General features: G+C 45.9%; 1 protein-coding gene across 1 annotated transcript in view; it reads left to right on the top strand.

The window, feature by feature from the left end:
• GAP43 (growth associated protein 43) overlaps positions 1-26,389 on the top strand; it is a 53,268-nt gene extending 26,879 nt beyond the window's left edge. The window contains exons 2-3 of the mRNA XM_032098513.1: positions 3,820-4,447; positions 25,618-26,389. Of these exons, the coding sequence (XP_031954404.1) occupies positions 3,820-4,447; positions 25,618-25,706 (717 nt within the window). The 3' untranslated portion in view covers positions 25,707-26,389. The remainder of the gene's footprint in view (positions 1-3,819; positions 4,448-25,617) is intronic.
• Positions 26,390-27,157: the final 768 nt, after the last annotated feature.

Below are 27,157 nucleotides of genomic sequence, written 5' to 3'. Positions count from 1 at the left end.
ATATGTCCATTTAGCTCTGCATCCACCTGCCTCAGTTATGTCCTGCCATTACAGCATCCATGATTTGTTTAACACTAAATGAAACAGAGCACATTTGCTCTGTGTAAAATGGCAATACATTGCATGTAACCTAACAATATCGTGAATATGTCAGTATTAGGTATTAGTATGAGTTTGCTTTACACATAAATGTGTAAATGAAGGGGAGGGGGCAATGGAATACTAATATCTGAAACCAATCCCTACCAGACCTGATGCCTGGCTGGGAGCTCTAGATTCCATGCAAACACTAGTAATAATAGCCACTTTATTCTAGCCACAATACTACAGCCAAGATGTCATGAACGCTTGGGAGATAGATAAGACAGACAGATTTCTTGTTTTCCACTGAGATGGTTTTGAATGCATCCTGGCAGGGCTGACTCACCCTTTTAGCTTTCCAAGGAAGACAAATTGCTTTCCAGGAGCTTCTGCTGTATACAGGTTATTTTTGAGTGCTTCCTTAATTAAGGTTTATCTGCTGTGCACATAATCCACAGGTGAAAAGCCCTTGGGGCTTTTTTTTTGTGTGAACAGAAGTTTTCCCCTGAACAACTTGTTTCTCACCCAACCCATTGTTATACAACATGTACCACATACTTTATGGATACCATGTCCTACCCCAGAAGTACCTGCAGGCCAGTAGCCTGAAAAAAAAGTGCTTTCAAATGCCTGGGATGCTTTACTGGGGAAGGACGCTTTACTGGGGAAGGACTGAATAGAAACAGGATTCCTGAGGGCCACAGTTGGCAAAGACAAACTATTAGTACATTTCTTTCATCCACAATCTTGAGCTCCACCTCTGCCCCAGTCTCATGTTTCTTATCTTTTGTATCTGAAATTATGCTGAAAGCACCCTACTGGAAATACATTTTGCAGTTGCACAATTTGGGATCTGGCAAGGACTCAAATGGATGTCACCCCAGCTGGGAGAAGAAGACAATGATGTCACTGGAATAAGGGAGCCTTTTAGCTTTGCCATGCTGTAGGTGCAGGTGAGAGGTTTTGGTCTGACCTCCCTGGAGAGATGTGCTCTCCCATCCCCTGCCAGGCTGACTGGCAGTCACAGCTCTCTGTGAGGGCTTCTGTCAAAATAGCACAAGAGCTGACCCTGTGGCTCCCTGTGCCCTGGACTCTGGCTAGCAGAGGGAAGGAGATAAACCTTTACAGGGCTGCATAGCTCAGGTAACAGGACAGCTCCTCTGGAGTCGGAGAGCCGGGCGTGCAGTAGTCCACGACCTGTAATAGCCATCTTGGTTGGTGTAGGAGGTATGTGGGATGAAAGAGCAACAAGGCCAGTGGCAAGAAAGGTCTCCCTTCAGTCAATGTTTTTCATCTTGTCCAGGGATTAACAATTTTGTCACATTCACTAATGGTTTTGCAGGAATCAGGCATGGGGACTGGACCCTTAGGGCCTTGTAGTTATGTCTAAATTGTCCTTCCAGTCTCCCAGTCTTGCTGCTTCTCCTTGGGGAGAAGGAGTCAAAGCTACAGCATCTAAGTGTAATACAGTGCTGTTACCAGTCTGTCTTCATGTTGCTGTGGCTACAGTGTAATGCTGGCATACCCGAGATCTCCTTAAACCAGATAGTTCAGGTATTAGCAGTTAGGTTGCCACAGCAACACAGTACTTACTGCAAGCTGCAAAACTTGTCTAAGGAACAGGATGGATGAGCCTGTGTGGAGCTCTGCACTACCCTGGCAAGTTAAACATACTTCCAATTTGTTTCCACCTCCTTGTGCTGAAGTAGGCTGAAAAGCTTCCCCCAGATGCTGAAAAACAGTGTTGAGTTAGCTGTGCAAGACACACATGAGTGGTGGCAGCCTGCTGGTGCCTACATTGTCTTTACACATAACCATCACCTGCTCTCTGACAAGCTGAGACAAACATGAAAGCCCATTTTCCATCCTGCGTCATTTAATGCACTTGGGGAAGTGTAGACATAATGCTCAGCTGTGCCCCTGTGATTGGTGCAGCAACCATTTTGTCCCTGGGCAAAAAAATTGGAGCACAAAAATTCTTTCTGCAGAATTCTGTGTATTAATGCCATTTACATATTCATTCACAGCCTTTCTCACTCCCTACATAAGCATCCTGGCACTTAGTGTTCCTCCCATCTCACTTCCTGCTGTATACGGACCCATCCACATCCCTGCACAGATGTGTGGGGTGGCTCTTCTCCTTGATGGTTTGGGGCTGCTCACTCCTTGGCCACCATACCCACTTAAAGAATGATGGGCACCAGTGCTAGGGTGAGGGATCACTGGGGACCCAGTGGGACATAGTGGGTACCACCCATGGCATGGCAGTGGACACGCGACTGGTTCCCTGGCCAAGCATCGCTTCCACAGGTGTGCTCGACCCACTCTTGTGCTGTGGAAATGATCATTTCCAGTCTCCCACATTCCCAGGGAGTGTGGCTGCTGTGGCCACTCTTCTTTCCCCCTCTCCACAGGCACGATGTTTCCGGTGGCATATCTGCATGTTGCAGTGGCTTCTTCTCCCTTCTTTCTGCCACACTTTTACTGAATGTCCCCTCTCTCTGCTCTTCTGGTCAGAAGCCTTTCCCCAGATGGCACATTGCAGTTTCAATGGCCAAAGGAGTGGTTCTCTCTTCCTACCCAGGAGTAAATGCTTCTATCTTTCCCAGTCAGCTTGCTTCCTTTGTTTCGTGACCTGAGCCAGTGATGGAAACCAGGTGCAGACAGCAAAGAGACCAGTGGCTCTGCTTCCAAGTAGGTCTTTTGAATGCTTCCCAATGGGACTATTAATAGAACAGTGTCCTTTCATCAATATGCAGCTGAGCTGTTACTTGCCCAAGGGCTGCTAAATTATTGGGGTGAAGTGTGATCTGTCCTGTAGATGCAGTGAAGGTTTATAAGCTGAGCATTATCTCTCTGCAGCAGACCAGCGTGAGGCACAGGCTCTGTTTTGGTCCCATTTAAGACATTAATTCACAATTTAAGTCTAAAAAACATGGGGAATGCCTGTTCTTTGTTATAAGGCTGAATTCCCCCCAATAGTCAGAGAAATAATAGTAGTCTGCTGAAATTGGAAAGAGTGATATTAATCTGCCTATTAATCCTTCAGTGAAACCATGAGTGGAGAGCAAAGGCAAAGCGCTCGGAGCGCTGGCAGGCAGGGCGTTCGTGCGGAGTACATCCTGTGAATATCTGTGTGCGTCTGACAGCACAGAACTGCAGTGGGGCGGGCAGCAATCCTATTCTCTGTTGGCAATCCCGAGCCAAAAAGCCATAAAAGACAAAGCACTTGGTGTCATTAGAGTCACACACCTGTGAAACAAGGTGTCATTAAAAAGAAACACCATCTTGAAGGCAGAGGTGGATTTGGAAGGACTGTGAAAATCCCCCTCGGGAGAGTGTTTTGAAAATGAGTGGGGGAAAAAATTGGTGTATTTCAAAATGAATGGGAAAATAAATCTTGGGAATAGAGACAACCCAGCTGGTGCAAGCCTTTCTACGCAGCCAAGATGCTCTCAGCATTGCTGACGGAGATGATGAGGTGCTTTAAATTCCTTTTACAAACCTCTGGCTGGAGGTTTGGCTGGAGACCTATGTCTGTCCAGCCTTGGGATGAAATTAGGGCCACCTGGCTCCAAACCCACACCAAATGGAAAGGCTGTTTTGAAACTTGTTACTGGTAGCAGGAGGGGAAAGTGGGACATTCTCAATAAAATTAAAGCTTCTGCTACACCTGAGGAAATCTTAACTTACCTCCCTCTTTTCTCCTCTGCCCTCCTCCCTTGCTCTTCTTCAAAGGTTGAAAAAAATGAGGACGGAGACCAAAAGATTGAGCAAGATGGCATCAAACCAGAAGATAAAGCTCATAAGGCAGCCACCAAAATCCAGGCCAGCTTCCGCGGACACATAACAAGGAAAAAGCTCAAGGGGGAGAAGAAGGGAGATGCCCCAGCATCTGAGACTGATGCTGCCGACAAGAAGGAGGAAGGCCCTGCTGGCGGAGCGGCCGAGAACAAAGAAAGCGAGGCTCCTGCTGCCACAGAAGCAGCCGCCGCTGACAGTGCCCAGCAGGAGGAGGGCAGCAAAGACAGCAGCGCGCCAGCAGAGGAGAAAAAAGGAGACGGAGCCGCTGACACGGGCTCAGAGCAGCCAGCCCCACAGGCTGCCACTCCTGCTGCCTCCTCAGAGGAAAAGCCCGCTGCTGCCGCTGCCCCCGAAAGGGAAAGTGCCACTAAAGCTTCCACTGATAACTCGCCGTCCTTGAAGGCTGACGAAGCCCAAGACAAAGAGGAGCCTAAACAAGCCGACGTGCCTGCTGCTGACACCACTGCCACCACCACCCCTGCCGCAGAGGATGCTACTGCCAAGGCAACAGCGCAACCCCAAATGGAGACAGTGGGGAGCAGCCAAACCGAAGAGAAGACAGGTGAGTGAATGCCTCACTAGGGAATGGGCCTCTCCAGAAATGGACACCTCCCCTGGGCCCCTGGGAGCAAGAGCTGGTGTGGGGATTAGATCAAGAGTTAACAAGGGAATCCCCTTGCTAGCTTTTAGGGGTGGGAGAGATTTATTTCTTGCTTAACATCCTCTTTCCTGCTTCGAATCAGCTTTTTGAAATACTGCAGCTCCTGCTGAGGTTCCTGTTCCTCTAGATGGAGGTGCCATCAGCCCTTTTGTCCATGGTGGCAGGAGAGTGTCTGCCAGCTGGGAGGCTTGAAGGGAGAGCTCTCCAAGATCTGCATGTGCTAAAGATAGTGATGAACCTTCTCAGTCACACTAGCACAGACAGCTCCAGTGGAGCAACTTGAGCAGCTCACTGGAGGCTTCCAAATTTAGCTGAAAATCTTACAAGACAAAAGCTGTCTCATACTGCAGGAGACCTTGCTGATGGGATGGTCATGGAGTCAAAAGGGTCTTTCTTCCATCTGCTTGTGTGTGGATGAGATTCTTAGTACAACCACATCCTAGTCAGGAACATCTTTTTATCAGCAGTGCTTATAGTTTCATCCACACCTATCCTTGTAGGGTCTCTGCTTGGAGTACCCCATGACAGCCAAGCTTGCATGAAGCTTTTAGATGTGTAAGCTGATTCAAATGTGGATAGTAAGAGAATCAGGTAGGGAAAGGAAAGATTAAGAGCCCTGACAGCTCAGTGAGTGAGGACAGAAGAGAGGGTTGAATACCAAAAGTCTCTCTAAGAGGTGTTTTCAATTCCTTGCTGTTGACCGAGTGCAAGTCTGCTTAACCAGTTCCGCTGAGAAGGGGTGAAGAATCTTGAAAGGCAAAAGTGGAGATTTTTTGACAAACATATAATGTTTAAAAATCATAAAGAAGAACTGATTTTAAATTGTGATACTGAGCTGAGTAGAAAATGCATCAAAGACATGAGGATATTTTTCTCTCTTGTTCTTTACCTTTCTTGTTTTATCAAAGAAATAGAACATAAACAAAAAAAAGGTAACATTGGAGGTAGACTCCAAATGAAATTCAATTAAGAGGCAGTACCAAGCAAAACTGGCCTCCACATTCATGAAATGCTCGGTTGTACAGGGCATTCTGCATTCATTAGCTTGTTGAGGAAAAATGTTGCCTATCACCTTGATGCTCATAAACAGCCTGATGTAAATGTTAGAGAGCCTCAGCACCCAGTGTTGTACTTACTGATGTTCCTCCATAATTTCATTTGGTCCACTACTTCTCCTCCACAAATTGCAACTCCCACTCTTTAATTAGGCTTCCAAGCTTCATAGCTAACCTGGGCCTTCAGGCAACTCTATTCCTGCTCAACAAAGTGGACAGATAGGGAAGAACAGATATCCAAAAGGACAGATTAAATATTGGGAGAGGAACTCATGCAGGACATTTGTGATTTAAGGTTTAGGCAAGGAGAGCAGCCTTAAAGAGCGTGAGTCTAAACTGATTGTACTCAGCTACAAAGGGTTCCTGGTTTTACTCCTGCTTATTTAGAAGTTTCTAGAAATAAGCCTTGCAGTTGTATTGTCCATGTTTGCTTTTTGTTGTCCAGGTCTCCAGCCATTTGTTCTTACTTTATATGATGAGTTGAGTGGCAACATGAATGTCATGTGATTAGTGGGATATAATTTGCTATGTTGCATGCTGTACTTGTGTCGGTTTTATACTTAGGCAAAGGTATAAACATCAATGGCAAGAACAGGACAGGATGAATCAGTGTTTTGGGGTCCTCTGTACATAGGATAATGAATGCTAATTCCCTGTTATTTAAGACTTGGGGTGCCTTATTCCTAAAAGCAAGAATGATTCTGCTTTGAATTGACATTCCATTTTTATTCAGATTAATCTGCTGTAATGGATAGAGGTAGGGAATTCATAGTAGCAAGCTATTTGATTTTAATTTTCATTTCATTTTACCTGTTTTGAGTCGTCACTCATGAAAGAATGGTTTATTTCTATGCAATATTCCAAATAATTTTCAGGTATCTTCCCCAGGCTCTTGTTGGTTTTAACATCATTTGAAGTGGCCGACCATTCATGGCCACATCATTTGAAGTGGCCATTTAAAATGCACGATTTAATATGCATTTGCACATGATACTATTACTTATGTAAATATCTAACCAACAGAGGCAGCTGGAAAATCTGCAGTCAAATATATGTATTTAAAAATGAGTTTTCAGTGATCAAGTGTTCAAGACCAGTATGTGCATCCATTTATACTTATTCAGTATGCATGCAGTAACACTCAAGCTTACCAATGTTTGCAGAAAGCAAACATGGAAGGTGTGTGGCCAGAGTCAAGCTGATAGCCTCTTTAAAATATTAATGAATATAGATTTTTCTTGAATTCCAATTCCAGTATGATATCAGCCTTCCAGTCACAAACCTGAACAGCTGGCTAAGTGCCCCAGGAGTCATCCAAGAAAGAAATGCAAAAAAGATTAAAGAGGTCTCCTTGTCCATCTCTCTGAGGATTCTGGGCTGTGCTTTGCAATACACTCTATAGCACAATGTCCACAATAGTAGGAGGCTGCTTCCTTCTTAAAGAATATTCCTCTGAAGAGCATCTTCACATTACGAAAGTACCCACAGACAGGAAATATTTCCTGACAGAAAGCCTGTGTTTTCTTTTTGCCATCTTCATCCTATTACTCTCTCTTACATCTTTAAACCTCTCTGTCTCTCTTGGTACTTACTCTTTCCATAGACTTAAACACATTTGCCAGATCCTGACCTTTCTCCCAGTCATCCCCCAGCAAACACAGCACTGGTGGTTGCTGGCATGGCTGTGATGGTCATTCATGAAAGAGGGGACATCTGCCACTTCAGTTCTTCTCCAGCCCAGGGACAGATCCTCTTTCAGCTTCATCAGTCCCCTTGGCCTTCAAAGGTCACCTCTTATCATTTCTGTGATCGAAGACCATCACAGTAGTGTGCAGTGTCAGGCTGCCAAAAATAAATCAAATTGGCTCCTGGCCAGTGTCATTGGTTGGCTGGTTGCCATGGCTTGCTTGGCTGCTACTACCCTGAGGCTTGCCGACCATGCTACTTTGGGGTGGTGATGTTCATCTGCCTTGAAATTTACTACAGTGGCTGTATTGTGCTATCTGTGCATACCTTCCCTGGTGCAAGCACAAGCAAAAGGCAGGGGCATTTAATTTATACCCAGGAGAGATTTTTGCCTTTATCTATGGGCAGGACAGAAAAAGACAGGAAGTGGGGAAAGGAATAACTAACCAGATAAAGACAAGTGCACAGATTTTAATGTTTAATATTTCTGGAGTGCGGGAAAGACAGAGTGGTTCTCTGTACCAGTCAGTTGTTCCCCTGACAGCCCTCGCCACTCCTTGTTACTCAGTTCCACAAGCTCTATCTGTCTGTTGGTAATGGCTTAGGAAACAGCTTCAGACAACTGTCCTGCATCCAATAGCATCCAATTGGTCTGGAACCCCAAGCATTCCCAGTTGTACAGTAGGGCAGTTCTTAAGCAATTCTCTATGTAGATGGAAAAAAGAGATGACTTCTAACCTGGATAAGGCATGAAATGAATCAGTGGGCTTTGTTCAGTGGCAATGAAGGATTGATGTAAAAAGAACAATCTCTCAAACCTCTTCATGTATTTTGGTGGATGACAAGAATGCCAAGAAGTTGTCTTCTCATCTGAGCATCCTTGTCAAGACTCAAGTTTATAGGTTTTCTTCTTATGATCCAGCTTTTGCCTCTTTGGTGTTGGTATTATGCTTAGAGAGGCTCCCTTAGATGCCAACCTACTCAACAGGACAAAATTCAAAAGCGATTGGGGGGAATTTATACATCACATATGGATGAGGAAGTGAGACTCATTCTAATCTTGGCTTCATTGGCTTAAATCCAGAGAGTCTCCATGAAAGTTACTGGAAAGAGTCTGTTAATGCAGTTTTGAAATGAGATCAGCATCCAGCACAGCAGACTATGGAAGAAGATGGGCTATAATGTCTTCCCAGGGAGGAGAGGAGGTGAATGTCACACAATGTTAGACTCCATTTGTACTTACACAAGTTTTCAAATCTCACCTCCAAATTTGGTTGGCTCTCACATCAAAGCACTCTCAGATTGTCAGGTAAGAATACAAAGCCCAGAATGTGAAAGAGTAAATTGTGCCTAAGGAAACAAATGGATCTTCTTTTGTTGGGAAATAGAGAATGCTTTTTTGTGCTTGATGAAATAGCTTTACAATGGAGCAGCTTCACAGCTGAAATGAAAAATCAGCCAGGTGATAAGTGCTTTGCATGTAAGCGGGTCAGCAGTTCCCCCAGGGCCCTGTATCCTGCAAGCAAGGAGCACTGGGAGGCAACATCTTCCCTTCCTCAGAGGGAGCAAGTCCCTGTGGAACCTTTTTCATGGTTTACAGTTGAATTAGTTCTTTGTTTTCAGTTCAGTCCCCATATTGATGAAAGGACAATACTTGCTGCACTTTGGGAGCACTGGCTATATAAAGATTTGGAAAGGGAGACTGTCTATTGTCTTGTACCAGCCAGAACATGCAGCCTGCACTATGCAAGAGGACTGCAGCTGTGTGACTTGGAATTTCAGTCTTGGCCCAGGAGTAGCTGGCATGAGGCAGAACAACCTCACTGCCATTCCTGTTTCAAGGGAGCTTATCTCTGCTGCTACACCTGGCAGCCAAGGAAAGCAATGCAAATACAGTAGTCTTCCCATGACTGCCCCAGAGGGAGCAACTCTAAGCATACATGACAGCATTTTCTTGTCTGTAGTACTGCTCCAGCAACAAAATAAAACTATAAATGCAGTTTAGGTTACCTGATGGATGCTGATATATGAAGTATGTGTCTAGTCCTCAGTTGCTCTGAAATTTTTAATCTTTGTATTGTGTCTACATAAAACATCTAAACATGTAAACATCTCATAGGTATTTCATAGCTGGGTTTGCATTGGTGCAAATCGCCTTGTGAGGGGCAGGGTGAGAAAAGTGGAATGCCACAATTTTCCTGCACGCAACCTGACACAGGTGCAGGATTTCCTCCTCTATTGCAGTGAAATACTGTCTCTTGTCCCATGTATGCCTCAGGTCTGCTGTTCCGTGATGAGATGCAGCTTGCCCTGTAGAGGTGGGACCTGCACTAGTGGGCCAGTGGTGAAGCAGTACTTGACCCCTTTTAATAAAACCATAGGTGACATTAAGCATATTTCCTGATGACAAGGTGTGGGCTGACTCTGTAAAAGGCCTCTTGAGGAGAGCAGGGTAACCACTCCTTCATGCCTAAGGGGTACCAGTTCTTTTGGGACCTCAGTAAGAAAACATGGATACTCAAGGCTGGTTGACTGGCGTATTTTGTGAAGGCTGCAAATTATAGGAAAGGTGACAGCAGTCTTTCACCCTTTCTGGTGTTGGCAGCTACAGCTGTTGCTCTTCCAAACCACATAGAGGTGACATTGTTTAAGGCAGTGCCTGCCAGTGTCACAGTGTGTGCCATGTTGTACAGTGATCGTTCACGCTAACACATGGCTCTCTACAGACAAGACCAATGCTTGAACTCCACCTAGATTTTGTTCTAAGTCACTCTCATTACAATGTTTTCCACAGTGGCCCACTGCATCTGCATTCAGATCATGTTCAGAAAATGCTCTGTGGGAGGAAGGCTTTCTGTCATAAATGATGAACAAAATTTCTGCTGAGAAGGGCTCAAATAGCAGACCTGTGGGCAGTCTGGACAGACAGACAATGGAATTTAAGTGTAGACTGTTTGCTGTAGCTGCCAGAAGTGCTCTGCACCACTGCCAGTGTCATCTCTTTACTCTAGGATCAAGTAGGCTGGACTTTTCAGATGGATATAAGCTTGCAGAGTATCAGCTGGGATTTGCAGCTCCAGGGAACTGAAATTTAAAATTAGAAGTACTGACTCTGTGGTATGGATGACTGCCACGTGCAGGGGAAAAGGATTTGGAAGGTTCATCAGGTCAGAACAGTCAGATTAGTTAGACATTCCTCAAGAGCTATATAATAGGTGCATTAAGACTGGATTATCAATGTCAGTGCAGTGATCACTTCCAATCTCTGTGGAAATTTCATAGACTCTGGTGAGGTGAAGCTGTACTCACAAGGATCCATGCAAATAATTGGTAGAGGAACATAGAAATTGCCAAGCCAGGCCAGAGCTACTATCTATTTATTGTACTTGCAGTGGCTAGCACAAAGCACTGCTATGGGCAGATCTAGGGTAAGCTGCTTCTCTACTACTGGGACTCATCCCTGTCTTCTACTGTCTAAGATTTAGTTTACCAGGTAAAGCATGATGTATTCTCTCTTTTGATGCTAATTAGCTGTGGTGTTATATGGCATATATGTATATATATGTGTGTGTGTGTATGCACACAAAATATCTGATTGACGAGGCATCAACAGCTTTCCCAACTCCAACCAACCGTACAATGGCCATAAAGTTTGGTGACAAATTGGCCACCATTGCCTTAAATATCTTTCTGTACTTGTGCTATATCACAGAAATAGCAAAAGCTTGTGATAGCCCTACTTCATGCCTTTGATTGTGAGTATAGCATCATACAGTATGCATTTATGCACAGAGGGCATAGCATCATAGCCCTTGCTGTTCATCTCTTTCTTGAAGAAAACACAAGCAGTGCTTTCAACTGCTTTTTATATGAAATTTTTCCCATAATTTTTAGGAACTCTGTTGCTTTTCTCTGCACTCCCTTTAAATTTGCAAATCTATTTTATGGGATGGAATGACAGAGTGTCTTCATATCAGTCCAAAAAAAGGCTGTAATTTTATACACATATTTCCAGAAAGGCATTATTTCTTCTCTTTTGTTCCTCATCCCAGTCCTTACGCACACCAGCCTCTTCGCTTTTTGCAGACAGCTACCCAATGAGCACTGATGACTGCAATGACTCTTTTTGTAAAGACACTACTGAAATATTTTATTTAGCCTTATGATGGTCTGTGAGACTGGACAGTGGCTAAGAGAACCAAGGAAAATGTAAGCAGTGACAGAAGGCTTACAAGTCAAGCCAATGGCATCAGCTCTGTGGGGTAGTTTCCACCTCCAGTTCTGAACCTCCAATAGACCTGTGGAAGACCATACTACACAAGCTCAATTTGAACAGGTCTCTAGGCATAGTATTTCTCAAGACTACATTCATGCTGCAAGCTTGATTTAAAGAAGGGCTTCCTCATTTCTTAGCTTTCCACTCTGGATATCTTTCAGGCAGAAAATAGATAAGATATTAAAATAATGTGTGTGGGAAGCCCAGAGGATGGGGAGTACTGCTATTGTCTGCTTTGCTATTCTTTGAAGAAGAGTCCAGTCTGGTTTTGCAGGTTACTAGAACTGTGACTTCTTTCCTAGTTCTGTATTCCCTGCCAAAGGCTCCCTTTACATATCCTTTAGCTCTAATCGCCTGTACCATGTAAAGAGCCTTGGTTATATCATCACCAAATGGGAATTTCATCTGTGCAAATGTTTCTCTTTTCTTTCTGTGTCCTTAGCTACATCAGTGTCAGCATGGGACACTGGAACAGAGAGGAAAATCTCAGCTGAAGTCCTGGCAGTCAGGAGTCCACCTTGGACACCTGCTCTTAGCCAGGCTGTGGTGTACTCAGGAAAAGAACCATGGAAAGCTGGACAGGGTCCAGAGATGTAAAGGAAAATGCTGTTCCCCTAATGACCAGAAAAGTGAGACTCAATGCTTCATGCAAATAAGTCTTAAATAAAGGTCATAAGGTCCCAATTATCCAGTGTTCAAAGAATGAGAGATTTCCCAGCTGTACCTCGAGGCAATAGCAAATGAGTCCTCTTTTCATTATGAAAGAAAGCAGAAGGTGGAAAACACTATTCAACCTCTCCATCTTCCCTCAGCAAAACACAGTAATTGGTAATGCTAATAATGATAACCGGACATTACCTGTAACCTACAGAGCTTAACGAAGAAGAAAATCTCTCTGACATTTGGAAGAGCATCCAAATCCCAGTGCTGAAGTGGGTGCAGTGGTACAGAACCATAGCTGATAATGCATTTCAGGTACAGGTAAAGAGATAGGAGAGTAGGAACAAGAACTCTGGCCATTGTGCAGGAGCATTCCTTAGTGCTGCTGACCTTGACAAAACTGTCTTAGCAGCTGTGAAAAATGTTTCAAAGATTTTACTTGATAACCACTTGAAGAGATGGAAGACAGAATAAAGTAAAAGTAATTTAAAGTTGGGGCAGTAGCAAGTACTTTTAAAAACCTCTTTGATGTTCTTAAAAGCTTGGGGCATACATTGATTTGGAAATGACACAAGCCTCTAACAGGGAGGTGTGAATGCAAGCTTGTGTGGACTAAGTCCATAATTGTCTAGTTTTCAAATGAATATGGGACTCCATTCCCTAACTGGATGTGGACTTAGAAAAAAGAAAGAGTATGTGTTCCAGTTTAGACATTCCGTGTTATCTATCCTGCTTCTGTAAGACTAGGATTTCACCCGTGATTTCAGCCTTAATGTCACAAGCAATTCAGAATAACCTCCAGTCATCTGGGCTGAAACAAGGGATATGCCACAGGAGACCAAACCCTGTGACTGGGTCTGCCCCTCTTCAGAAATATTTGTGAGTTGAAGGAGTCTGCCTTAATCTTAGATCTGCTTACAAATGGTATCTATGTTTCGCCCCCTGGAAGGCACTCAGCACTGTGTTGTAACATTGGTCCTCTGCTTTCCCTGTTGTCGGAAGGGATGGAAATCCCCCACATTCAGGGGATCTGATCAGAGGGCTGCTGTGAGTTTATCTTTGGTAAGGCTGCTGCAGTTCATAGGAGCAGCTATTCTGTCCTGCTCTTTGTCTTCATTCACAGTCCCTTATTCAAGTAGTACACCAGGGATGCAGGTGGTGAAAGAAAGTAACTTCTTTATTGCCAAACAGTGAGGAGGCATGAGTGTCACCTTGATCTTGGAACTCTGTACCACCCCTGTTCAGTCCTGCACTGTCCCATGGATCAGCTCCTTACGGTCAGCATGGACTTTCAGGGTGCTGCAGGTTTGCAAGCAGTGGCACTGATGGGTGTTAGGAAGAAGCTTCAGCAGTGCAAACAGGTTTGGCACCTGCCTTTAAGCTTGTCTTGGGCGTTGAAGGTATGTTTACCCAAAGCCATCCCAGCACTATTGCCCAGCCTTAGTTGGGAGACTTACCAGTGTGGCCAAGCATGGTGCCTATTTGGACTAAACTTGACCTCTTGTCCATGACACAACCTCTCCCAAAGACAGCTGAGGCCCACCAGGCAGGCAGGGGAAAGAAATGCACAGCACTGCTGCTGTGCAGCAGACTTTGGTCTCCAGAGACATTGACCCAGCACTGTTCACTGCACTCAATGAAGAGACAGAAGATGAGAAAGAAAATGGTTTTCTGTGCCTCAAGATAGAAACCTTTTTCATTGCTGCAGCCAAATGACTATGAGAAAAATGGATGGAATCACTGATTTTTACATCAGGGAAGAAGGAGAAGATTCCAGCCACTCCTAACGGATGTAGCATGTAACTGCTTCTTGGCCTCATTTCTAGCAAAACACAGAGACATGGTTCTCCCAAAGAGAGGAGTTAAGCCTAAGTGCAGTTTAAACCACAACCATTCAGAGCTTCTGAGTCCTGCTGGACTGGAATTGTTCTGTGATAATCTTTTTTTCATTAAAGGATCCTTTAATTATTCAAACCCAAACATAATATATACCACTACCACGAATTACGGGATTTGTAGATTAAAGTAGTAAGAAAACCTTTGCCTGCTTTTAGAGTAGCTAGCATGTGAGGGTCAGGTCCTCCTTGAGTGGGACAGAAGACAGGGTGGGCTTTATGCCAGGAAGCTGAAATCCAGTGAGCTTTGCAAGCAAGCCATTGGGCTGCTGGAAAACTTTTCCCCTGATCCCTCCTGCTGGAGCTATCCCACTTTGTATAAATTATTTATTGTTTGCTGGAGACAGGATGTGGCATTTGGTCTCCCCTATTCCAGATGAGTGCCCTCACCACTGGTCTACAGGGTCAATGTTTTCCTCTGGCCCAATAAATGTTTAATGGTTTATGGAAGTGGAACAGCTCCAGCAAGAGAGGAAGAGTAAGAGAGACATGTTCATTCACATGGATACCTTACAACATCACTCTGTGACCAGCAGGCAGGACCCGAGCCAAGGACCTTTACAGCAAATAAAATCAGCGGGAGGAGACAATAAGAGCACAGAATGGTGGGGTGCCACTTCCTATGCCTCAGTGCAATTTCAGAGCAATTTCAGAGCAGCTCAGGCCTGATGAGTTCATGCCTCCTATCAGGCCCTCTTCTTCTTATGCCCATCACTGTCAAAATGATGGTGCTCAAGCCAAAATTTTGGGCTGCTCCACCTTGGTCAAAAACTTACAAACTCTGCACGTGGAAGCTGTGGTAACTGTGGGCCTCCACAGACCTGTGCAGAGCTGGGCTTCAGGGCAGACTTTGGCTGCACACGTGATAGTGGAGGAGCAGCTACTGCTTGGCCCCACAGCTGAGTAAGGGCCAAGGAAAATGACCTTTAATGAGGAAGAGGAGTCTTGTCATTGCAGACTATCTTAGCAAAGGGCTGTCTTAGCTCCCTATAAGGGTACTTTTTTCCACAATAGTGGGCAGTACTGAGGAGCTGTTGACAACCCAGACATTCCCGCTGCTCTAGAGCGGGAGTGCATCCTGGCCATGGCACAGCTGGCTGTGCATGGGGCATGGGGCTGCCTGGCTATGCCCCTAGGTGGTCTCCCCAGCATTTGCAGCTGTCCCACCGAGTGCCCTCATGCCTCATGTCACGGCCGAATTCATTATCTGCCTGATGGAATTGTTGTTGTGAAAAGCTGATTAAACCGAGATGGCTACTGTGGGACAGCTGCATCGGTTCGCTCAGTGCAGCACTCAGAGAGTTCAGAGACTCGATAGTCCCTCTCCAACTGGGAGAAATGGCTCTAAAAATTGTTTAAAAAAAAAAAATAAAACAGAGCTTGCCAAGTCTGAATTAAAATCAGAATTACTGATGCAAGCTGCTGCCACCTTCACAGAGAAGACTGGTGCTGGCAGTAAGAGCGCTCATGAGAGGTTTTCCAGGCAGCTCCTTCCTTCCTTCCTGCTCTACAGCTTGGCTCTGAAAATGGCTCGGGGCTGACCTACACCCCCTTTCCCCTGGAGCTCACCACTTACTGGACAAGCATCACCACGCCTCTGGTCACAGAGATTTCTTGGGGCAGCAGGGACGACGACACAGCCCAACCTCTCACCTTAAGTCAACCCAGGAGAATCTGGCCTTTGTATGATCTGGGGAAAGTGTCCAGATGCCCACCCAGTTTTGCAGGACAAGTGCTGTGGCTGCTTATCTTTCCATCCTTGGAAAAGCAGTTTTTAAGCAGTCCCAGGCAAGGGATTTCAAGAAGAGGGGAGAACTGCTCTGCACCAGCAATGCCATGGTGATGTCTCGAAGTGGGGTTTTTCCCACAAGTGTTTATAGTTCAAAATGCCTCTTCCTGTGTCTGGGCTCTCAAGCCTTCTCCTGATGAAATGAAAAGCAAAGGCTACCAGGAGTTTTCCTGGGTACAGCATGAAGCCTGAACCACCTTCTAGAGAGCAGTGCGTGTGTTTCAGTGCTCATCCTGCACAAAACACATTGGGATTCTATGGGTGTGCACCAGCTGTGCGTTTGAGAAATATTAGTAATTTCTTTGATGCAAAGAGATGACATCGTTGGTGTTGCAACTGCTGGGGACAGTTATCAAGAAGATGGCTGTGGAAAGCCTGACAACTGGCATTTAATTAATTTTAGCATCCAATTTGCAGAGCCTTCGTGTATGATGATGGACGGAAACAAACTAATGATCTCTAAATGAAATTTCTCCTTCATTTAAACTCGAAATGGGAGGATGGCAAAGGGAAGAAAAAGAGACATTTTATATCCTCTCCTTGATTGTAATTCCCTGCCTTCAGCTAGATCAATATCATTTCTGCTGGAGATGGAGGCTGCCTCTGGTTTCCATGGCAATGTGGTTGTTGGAGGCTTGCAGGCTCCATGAATCCCCAATTTATCAGTCTTCTAGGCTTTAATAATGGAGACCAGCAGTCAGGCAGCTTATGAATGGCACATGTCTTTTGGGCTGGGGGAAGGGAGGCGGGCGTGTGGTTTGTAGTAAGGGCTGCAGCAATTTGTTTTCCTGCCACTGACAGCTGAAGGGGGAGGAGTATGAGGGGAGGAGCAGCACATTAATTCTGGATGCACTGAAGGAATTTCTAGACCATTTTGCTGCAATTACAGAAGATTTCCTCCTTTAGTTTCTTTTCCCTAGGCAGTTTTGCCGGGGAAGGGGAGGAGAACAGCTTCACAGCCAGTCCTGTGTGAGGAGGTGGGAGCTGTAGATGACAACCCAAAGGCTCTACCACTCTGCACGTTTCCTTCTTCTTCTTAACCCTCTTTATTTCAGGATCAGCAGTGCATGAATGCCAGCAGTCTGCCACAGTTTCAGGTTCATTTTTATCCCCCTACTGATCCTACCACCATTGCCAGGCTGCTCAGCAGAGCTGTGAGATGGGCAGACCTCTGAGGACCTGATCTGTCTGTCAGGCTTCTGTCACTTGCTGTGCTGTTCTCTGTGCATCTGCTTGGCCTCTCCAAATTCAAACCTCTGTCCCCAAAGTACTGTAAGCTTCATTCCCTGAATTAATTACTTTGCTAGGAATGTCCTGGCTATAGAACAATCACTATCTGTCACTTCAATGAGGTTCAATTGGCCTATATCTATTCAGGGTATTTCCATTTCTTCTTATCTTTCCTCTGATTTCTCCCCTATAATCTCACAGGGCAGTTGCTCTAAAGAAGCTAAAGAATAAATGGATGGGTGTCAGAAAGATCTTGTTCTTCTGTCCCCTCACATGCCCTATATTTCTAAACCATCCTCCAGAACTTAACCAGCAAGGGAGAAATGATGGGTGGCACAAAAGAATGTTGCATGAGATGGGGACATCATGATTTCCAACACGTGCCAAAAGCAGCTGTCAACTGTTACATTCCACAGCTGGAAGGAAATTAAAATCTCTATATTCAAGCTCTTTGAATCATAAGGTATTTAAGGAATTAAAGAGTACCCTTTCTGGTCTGCAGGACCTATGTGAAATCAACAGGGGCAGAGGAGAAGAAGAGTAAAGAACAATTTATGGGTACTTTTTTCTAAGGTTTTTCTCAGCTGAAGAAATGAACGCAGGAGATAGAGGGCAGCTGAGCACCTGATTGTTCATCAGATCAACTCTGATCCAGCTGATGGCTGGGGATACCCTGCACGAGTCACTTCCCATTTCTGCCCTTCAAGCTCCCTGGCTGTGAAGACCATGGAACCTTGGTAGAGGTCTGTTAAGGTCACAACACCTCTGAGGTCACAGCACCTTTGATGCTGTTTGGTAGGAGGCCACTCAATGCCAGTGTAAAATATCTGCCTCCAAGGCACTCTCATCCCGAAAAAGCTCTTTTACTTTGCCTTTGGCCACTGTACTGCAGAGTGTCCCACCTGCCCACCACGGTCTGGTGCAGCAAAGCATCCCCACAGAAGCACCGTGAAAGATCGCACTGCTGCCAGGTGGGAGCACTCTGTCCTCCCTGGAGCTGCCTTTGCTTGTAGCTGTGGCAGTGCCCAAGGGATGGGCCTTGCTAAAGGATATCTTGCTGTCTGAAAACCTCACCACTCTGGTAGGCTTCTTCCAGTTCCAGCTGGAGTGAAGTTGCCCAGTTATGGGTACGGTATACAGGAAGTTTGGGACAAAAGTGCTGGTAATAGGCAGCAGTAAATGAACAGTCAGCAGTAGGCATGTTGTTTTTCTCAGCCTCCATGTCTGGCTGCATCCATGGATATGGGAAAGAAGCAGAAGTGGAAGAAAGAAGGAGAGCTGCTTCTTTCCCATTATCCAGGATGGAAGAATATTTGCAAAGGTAGGTGCAACAGGATAACACCTCACATTCACAAGGAACATCCTCCCTTTTCTCCCCCCCACCCTCTTCCTCCATCACTCCCATTTCTCTGGAGACCTCAGTGCTCCCTCCCTCAGCCAAAGTTGGGGAGTTTCCGTGGCAACCTGGCAGCTGGTGTCTAGACACTGTGAAAAATGGTTTGCAATGGAGCTGTAAGCCTGACTCCCCTTTCCACTGCCGCACACCCTGAGCGTCTCTCCCACCATTCCCTCCCTTTCCATCTACTGCACACATGGATGCCAATGTGGGCTTGGATTTCCATGGTGGTGCTGGAGGAAGAAAGGCATGGGGTGGGATGAGAAGGAGTGGAAATCCCTAAGCCACTGGCTCTTGAGCCTGACAAAGCACAGAGGCAGCTGGGGCGACAGAACTGGGTCTGGCTGTGCTCTGAAGGTTTAGAAGGATCAGAAAAAGAGGCAGCTGTCCAAGCTTGGACCGAAGTTACCAGCCATGGGACTTACAGAAGTTGCTTTTTTTTCTCACTGCTGGGGCAACCGAACCATTCTTACATGGTTCTGGAAAAAGATGAGGGGGTACAGGAATAGGAGGCCCAAGCTACCATGTATGGGGCCATGTTCACCTCTTTAGTTCAAGCTTAACAGGCTGACTTGCTTGCTTCTTTCCAGTAGTTACTGGGCAACTTCCCTGAACCTCCTTGCTTGCACTCGGGACATTCCTCCCCACCACCTTGTTACAGGGTGTGCCAAGGGTTTGCAGATCTCCCATGTGCCATGTGCTCACAAGGACGCCCAGGGCTCACAGGAATCAGTACCATGGGTCTGTCTGTACAGACTGAGGGATTCACCAGGGATTTGGGAGAAATCGTACAAGCCGATACCCTGGACCAGACACAACCACTTACCTGAAATACCCAATTCCTTCATTTCTCAATGTTTAGCTGGGGCAGCATAAGTCTACCAGTTTTTAGAAGCAGCAAGTTGGGAGGGTGGAGGATTTTAGCTCTGCATATGACACATCATAGGGCTGACTGCAATGGGCTAACATGGACCAGAGACAGAACTGTGTAAGCAACAGCTCTGAACCTGAAGTGTGTCTTGTTTCAGCAGTCTCAGACCTACCATCGTCTGCCTGGAATAGACTTCTGGCTGGCTAGAAGGACAGATGGATCGGGACAGATGAATCAAGCTGTGAAGCCTGGATCCAAATCTGGATCCAAATGTCATTACAACTAGGAGATGCTCAGGGCAGGGATTTTAAATGAGGCTTTCCAGTGCTCCTTACCTTCAAAAAGAAAAAAATTCTAAGTAGCGTCTCTGGGTCATATGAGATCTCCTGATAAGAGGGCAGGAAAGCCCAGATTAATATTTAGGAGTAGAGTGACAACCGGATGAGGAACAGGTTTTCCGTTCCATCTCTGCCCGAGCTGTAGCTGGCAAAGGACAGAGAAAGGAGGAAGCACGACAAATGCTAGAGAGAGCAGTGTCTGAGTAGATCTGGGCAGTACTTCAGCATGAATGCACAGGAGAGTTCTAGCTGCACAATCAATATTAGCAATAATTATGCAAACAGTGAGAAAGCAGCAAAAGCAAAATCTCTGCATCCGTATTAGAATCTCAGAGTGTTGTGCAATTTCTCTTCTCTTGGCATTGGCTGTGGTAATTTAAAGATCTGCAGTGGAACAGAGACAAAAAGGAAAACAAAACCCAAGCCACCAGCCACAAAAGAAATGATCATGAGAGAGGTTGCTTCTACTGTGGTCATAAGCTGATGTCTGCTCTGATTTAATTAATCTTGGCAAGTCAGATAGGAGCTGGGCAGGTCCCAAGAGAGAGCGTTTTACCCGGAAATCCACTCAACCTAATTTCACTAATGTAGGGCAGTGGAGAGACTTGGAGAGGAGCCTGCACACTCAGCCATTAGAGCACGGTGTAGAAAAGGCAGCTGGAAGTACCACCATCCAGCAGAACTGCTGCTTGCGTGCCTGCTTCAGCTTCACAGAAACCAGAGCTGCATATGTTCCAGGCGTTTGCTCCCCAGCAGGGCTCGCAGACATGACTCTCACCCTTTCCAGGAAATAAATGGAGTGCTGAGGAGCAGGAGCTCTCTTTGACCCTATTGCAGCAAGGCTCTATGTCTCACTTCCATATTGTTACTCTTCCATGGGTAAGGCTGTTGCCCAGCTGGTGCCAGGTGGAGCTGTAGGTATGAAGCCTCTCTTTGACACAGGCCCTTCAGCAGGGAAGCAAACACACATCGGCCTCTCCCACCGTGCAGCTCTACCCCTTAAACAATTCCGCAGCAACGGCTTAAGGTTTGTCCAAGGCTGCCCAAAAGGTTTCTCAACTTGACTGCACCATCCAGAGTGCTAAATGGAAGTGAAACAGTGGCGGCTCAGCTCACAGATGCCTGTCTCTTTGGCAAAATTATCCTATGGTATAAGATGATCTGGACTGCAGCATAGATTTCCAAAGGCTGAAATAAAAAAAGCAAACTAAAGTCTCAAAGCTAGAAGGGTGGGACTACAGGACTGGAGTGACCACGAACAGTGCAAGTGATGACTGGTGCCCATTAAAAGAACTGTAAGGGTGGGGATTGCAAGCACAAACTAGGTTGGCTTTGTTGTTGGTTTGAGGTGATTTTTTTGGCTTTCTGACCTAGCCATTCTTGCTTTTTCCTTCAGGACTGAATTTGGTTTTGGCCCCCCCTCAAGCTTTTTTTTGCTTTATATTACAGCTCTGCCTCCCCTCCTGTTTTCTTTCCTCCACTCTCATTTTGTGAGTTTCTTTTTGCTTTGTAGCTGGAGGGCCCTAGAATAAATGTGAATGTCTCCACCTTGGCTTGCTGCAGGTGTAGGTATTCCCAGACTGAAACTTGTCCTAAAGTAGGCATCTAAATAAGACAAGTTAATAGAGCCTTAGAAATGTCCTATTTATTTCCACTAATTAGGAAGGAAGGAGACGGTGAAAAGATCAGCTGCAGATGTCTCTCTGTAGATGTCTGGAGTTTGGTGAGATGTCCATCTACTCTGACTTCAGCTTTCTCATTTCATGATGTCACCACATGCACATTGATGCTGCCCCAGTCCAGGTCCACCTGATGAAACAGCTCACTGCTTCCTGCTTGTTCTGTCCCTTGCAAGTGGACATAGGGGGCTCTGATCGTGCAGGAGGAGATCGCACAGTGCTGGCATGTTCAGAAGGGAGGCAGCTTTAAACAGGTGGAAGTTTGGCTACCCAGGATAAAATGCTTTTGTTCCTCAAGCAGGGGATGGCTGCAATTCTCAACCACTTTTTATCACCTTTGCAACAAAGAGCAAAGTGAATGTAAAATGCCAAAACTGCAGTTCTGTCTGTATAATGCTATCTGTCCACTATAAACCCACAGGTGCGATAGCCCAGAGTTCAAAAAACTGGAAAATCAAGGCTAGTATTGGGTAAAAAGCAATGTAAGAAATACTCTCTCTGATGTATGGAATCCTCAGGATAGCTATCTACTCATCTCCCTGGAAATACCTTGCCCTCCTTTGCTGGGACACTGAAAACAAGGCTGGAGAAAGCCCAGAGAACATACTGCAGAAATAGCCTGCACCAAACAAACTGGTGAGTCAGATAAACTGTCTCACCTCTCCTCCGAATTAGAAACTGCTGTTAACTGGCCCTGATGTCACTGGGGCTCTGATGCACTGCTCCCACAGCGCAGAGAGAATCCTCTTCTTTTTACTGCTGTGGTTTAGCAGTGCCACAGCTTCAAATTTATTTTTTTGTGCTGAATTCCTTTTCCTTCATGATATTGCTTCTTGCTAAAGTTCATTATTACATAATAACACCAGGTTGCTTCTTTTCCCTCATCCCAAAGACCGATGAAACACTGCTAAAGCTGCTAGGAAGTAAGACATAACAGGGTGTAGCAGTACACAGAATGTTTCCCCTTACTGCTTCAATATCATGCAAGAGAAAAGAGGGAGAGTGATTCACTGAATTTTGTGTGATAATTCTTATTCAAAAAGCTGGACTTCTTGTTTATACTTGGATATGCACAGTCCAGCATTTGGGTTGTAGGATTCCTCTCCGTTGATTGAATATGTGATGAAGTGACCTTAAATTGTTCCTGCTGTTCCATGACCCCACTTAGTCCAGCCTATTTCATCCATGACAGAAATCAGCGCTGTCTCTGGCCTGCTTCAGCAGAGAGTCATCGGCCTGCCACTATCTGCTCCCCAGAGAACATTAATGGGGACAGTGAGGCACCTCTGTGCAGCTCCTCTGCCAGCCAGGGATCTCTAGGCGCCATGGGCACTCCCTGGAAATTAGATTTGCCACTGCGGTGAGCTAACAGGGAATAAAACACGGCAGAAAATTGTGTTTCAACTTGCCTGCTTATCCTAAGCGCAAGGACAGCATGGGAACACTGTGAGCTAACCAGCATCACTGAGGTTGCCAGCTCCCCCACTTCGGGTGTGAGATTTCCTGCCCATCCCTCCTGGAGTGCTGTCAAGAGCCCATCACTGTAGGAGCTGGACCCCACTTTCAGCTGGTGATTAACAGGGCATCTGTGTGACTCGGTAGCACAGCAGATGTGCAGGACTCCCCAGTGTCTGTCTGTCCCTGTGCTTGCAGTGTTATGGGCCCGTCTGGTGTGCTGTCTTGAGGGGGCTGTGGGACTGCCAGCTAAAACCCGTGCATATTTTTGGTAGGAAGACACAAAAAGTTTTAAACACAATGAAAAACAGTGTCAGGATTTGTGCTCCTGAAGCCACATTACTCTTTCACTCATCTTCCATTTATGTGAGGAGAAAACCCCAGAAATTCTGCCTTACTAGGATCTGTCAGAGCCTCGTAAGAAACCAGACTTTGCTGCTGGCTAACAATAGTCTTTTCACTCAAGTTTAGGGGTAGATGGTTGCACACTGGGATTCTACTCTCAGCTTCATCATTCAACGTGTCTCCTGCTATGAATGCCTTAAAGAGCAGCATTAAAGAGACTCTCCTCCCTCCCAGTGATCAAGTCATTCAGGAAAATTTTAAAAAGTAGGCCAAGATTTGCCTCCCAATGGCACTTGTTACAATCCTATTTTAATCAGTAGCCTGTTTTGTCTCTGGTCTGTGGTGGTAGCTGTACCAGATACAGATGGAGTCCTTGAATAGCTGGATGGAGTCCTGCTTAGCTGTTCAGTATCAAGGGAAGGAAAGTCCACAGATGTTTTTGCTGACAGGGGTTTTGCAATGCAGTGGCTGTGGCCATGGGGATGTTCTCACAGAAATTTTTTTCTTTTGGGAAATCAGCAGTCGGTTGACAAAGATAAAAAGTATTTGAAGGTCCAGAAGCAGATCCTTTAATGAAGATGATTCCAAATGGGAAGTTGCACACAACTTAAAGGTGATTCATAAGGAAGTGGTGCTTAGGAACATATTTAAAACCCAGGCTAAAGAGCTGAGGGAGAGGGAAGCAGGAATGTAGCACCTACTGCCAGTATTGGAAGCAAATACAAGTCTGCCATCTGATGGCATCAAATGGACCAGGCCAAAATGCATGAATGGTGTCAGTAAGGAAACTTTCACATCCCAAATAGCATCCTCACTAAACGTGGGTATGAGGGTGCTAATCCTCACAAACTAAACACTGGTAAGTGAACATCCACATTGTCAGACTGACGGCACAGGCCCTGGTGTGATTTTTGTGTACACCAAGTAGCTTTGCTTCAGACAGGTCCCAGACACAGCTACCCTCTTCTGGAGAAGAAGAGAGTTTATCCATATGGACATAAGCTGTGTGGTGCCAGCTGGCCCTGGGGCAGTCCCTGGCCCATTATATTTACTGGTACAACGTACTTTGATAGCCCATCAGAGAAGCCAGGAACTGTGCAGGGAGCCCAGAGTGCTCTCTGAATGACCACTGTGGTTACAGTGATGCTACAGAGGTATGTTGAGTGCCATCACTGAGGTATATGTCATACCAATGACATGTGGTCTGTCCCACACCACCCAGCCCTTCAGCACTTGTTTCTTTTCCTTGTTCTTTATCCCAAGTCGGATTGCTGCTTGTTTGACCTCTCCATGGGTGTGGGAGCCAGTGAGAAAAAGGGGAGATGGCAAGGGAGCAGGCCAGTCACTACAGTGCACTAAGACCCTTTTCATTATTCTGTCTTACAGCCCTGCAGCCACCTTTTACAGGACACCACCTTGTCCTGTAAAAAGCAATCCAAACAGTGCAGGGATTGTTTCTGAAAGAGGCTGGGGACATGTTACTGTACCCTGATGAGAGCTGGGCAGTAGAAGCTCAGAGACAATTAAATCCATCCTGCTGCAATGAAGGAGGCATGGGCTAGATGAACACAGAAGTGAGATCACTCCAGCTTGAGGGGCATTGTTTTTGTTTCCTTGTTCCTCCTGGCTGCCTCTGCCTTCCCCTGGATTCTGATCCTCTGTCTAGTTCATTGTGGGATAGCTCCTAGCATTAGTTTTTTTCTCATGTGAATGATGTGTCAGAACAAGGTGTCTGCCTGACAGGCAGACCCAGCCTCCAGTTGTACTCACTGCTTCCCCCAGGGCAGCTTTGCTTCTGAGAGACCAGAAAACTAGAGAGATGTGGCAGCCTCTGGGTGAAGACTCCCATTCTTGAAGGCTAGAGATATTTCTCTAGATCTCTGTTCAGTGTGAGAGAAGTTTCAGTTACAAGTTATAAAATTTTTCCCTCTGGGTCTTGCAGGCTTCAAGTGTATATAGAGGGGTTTTTTTTTGTGACCTCATTAAGTCTCAGCTGGGAGGATCCATAGCGGTAATTGGGGGACAAAAATTCAGCAGTGGTTGGTACCATCAGTGGGTTCTGTAAAAGGCTCTGTGATCTAGTTGATAAGCCAAGAGTCTAATCAGTGCCCGTAATGAAATGACAGTGGTGGTCTGGCACATCAGCAGTGAGCAGGGCAGCTCCTTCCAGTGGCACATGCTTTCTGGCTGAAGGTGTTTTGTGAGAGCTACATATTTGCCTGCTGGACTGAACCTTAGCATATTCTTTCCAAGCTACAGAAATTCCAGGGACTTTAAGCCCTAGGTCACTTTTGGGACCGACAAGCCTGAAGTCATGCAGTCCATCAGGCTGTGTGCGCGTGCAGGATGCTCTAGATCATGGCTGACTAACGCTGGACCATCTCTTTCCCCACTAGATGCTGTAGAAGAAACCAAACCTACTGAAAGTGCCCAGCAGGAAGAGGTGAAAGAAGAAGAGAGCAAGGCGGACCAAGAAAATGCCTGAACATTAAGAAATGACTCCCCATTGCCCCTCCCTCCCTCCCCCTATCCTCTATCCTTCCTTCCCACCCCAATCTCGATCTCCCCCCTTCCTGCTCACATCTGTGAGCCTGTCTGTCCCTCTCCCATTACCACTTAAACCCTTTTTCTCTCTGTGTGGCAAACATTTAAAGAAAAAAAAAAAGCAGGAAAAATCCCAGTCAAACAGTGTGGCTTAAACATTTCTTTGTTTCTTGGTGTTGTTATGGCAAGTTTTTGGTAATGATGATCCAATCATTTTGGGAAAATTCTTGCACTGTATCAGAGTTCTTTGACCTGGCGCGTGCGTGTGTCTGTCTGCCCACTGCGAGCGCTCTCTCTCTCTCTCTCTCCTCTCTCTCTTCTCCAAGTGTGTGTGTGTGCAATGTTACGTTCATCCGAGGAGTCCAGACTTAACGAGTGAGTTAAAACAAAAGAGGGGGGAAAAAAGGTTCTTTTCTTCCTTTTTCAATGTGATGGAATGAACAAAAGAAAAAACAAAGGACCAAACACAGCAAACAAATGAACAAAAAGAATACTAAACCCCAGTTTGTTTTCAGAACTAAAAGAACAACAACTAAAAAATGTGCCAATTAGCATAATGCTTGGCTCCAGGCTCCTTTTTCAAACTGAACAATAATTATAATAAATGAGAATAATTATCATTAATACCACCGTGTCGCATTTCTATGCTGCCGTACATCCTGCTGGCCTGTGGTCTTTGGTGGGCCACTTCTTGCGTGGCCCAGCAATGCTCCTTGGCCACCAGTCAGTAACCGACTGCTCTCCTTGGCACTACTGAGGGGATTTTTAGGGGGAGCAGGCTTGGATTTGGGGTGAGATGTTAGCACTGAATAACATAAATAATGAAAGTAGCAAAATCAGTTTTAGGAAAGAACGAAATAAGCGTCCCTCTAGGAGACCTCTAGGCCCCGATTTGGAGAACTGTGGTGACCTTGGAGGTATGAGCCTGCAGAGGGACAAGCTTGATCCATGCCAAAGGTCTACCCCCTGCCAAGGGGTGTGCCAAGGGCCACGAGGGGACAGGGCCCTGGGACCTGAGCTTCTCCCCACAATAGGATGATGCTCACCCCATTGGGCTGGAGTTGAAGTCCCTGGGTAGCATAGCATGGTCCCCCAAAAGTGTTCTGTTTGGCAAAATAAATTGGGCCAATGCATTGAATAAATAGGCACACAGGCAGGATGAGGCCTGGTGCCATAGGAGCAAGTTGGCAGCACTTTGAGAAATACCTCATTCCTGCTCCCCACAGAACCCCAGGGTGGCTCACCCAGCTCTAATGAGGGCCAAGGCTTTCAGCTGTCATTTATGGCTCTGGGCAGAGCACCACCTCCTGAATCTCCACCACTGCTACCCATAGGTTGTGGGCTGTTCCGCAGTGCCTCCCAGCCTGTCCCAGTGGAGGACTGACAGACGCC

This window comes from Corvus moneduloides, chromosome 2 (genome assembly GCF_009650955.1).
Source record: "Corvus moneduloides isolate bCorMon1 chromosome 2, bCorMon1.pri, whole genome shotgun sequence".
NCBI classification, from domain to species: Eukaryota; Metazoa; Chordata; class Aves; order Passeriformes; family Corvidae; genus Corvus; species Corvus moneduloides.
Note: the sequence above shows the minus strand (reverse complement) of the source record. Positions and strands in the feature narration are given on the sequence as shown.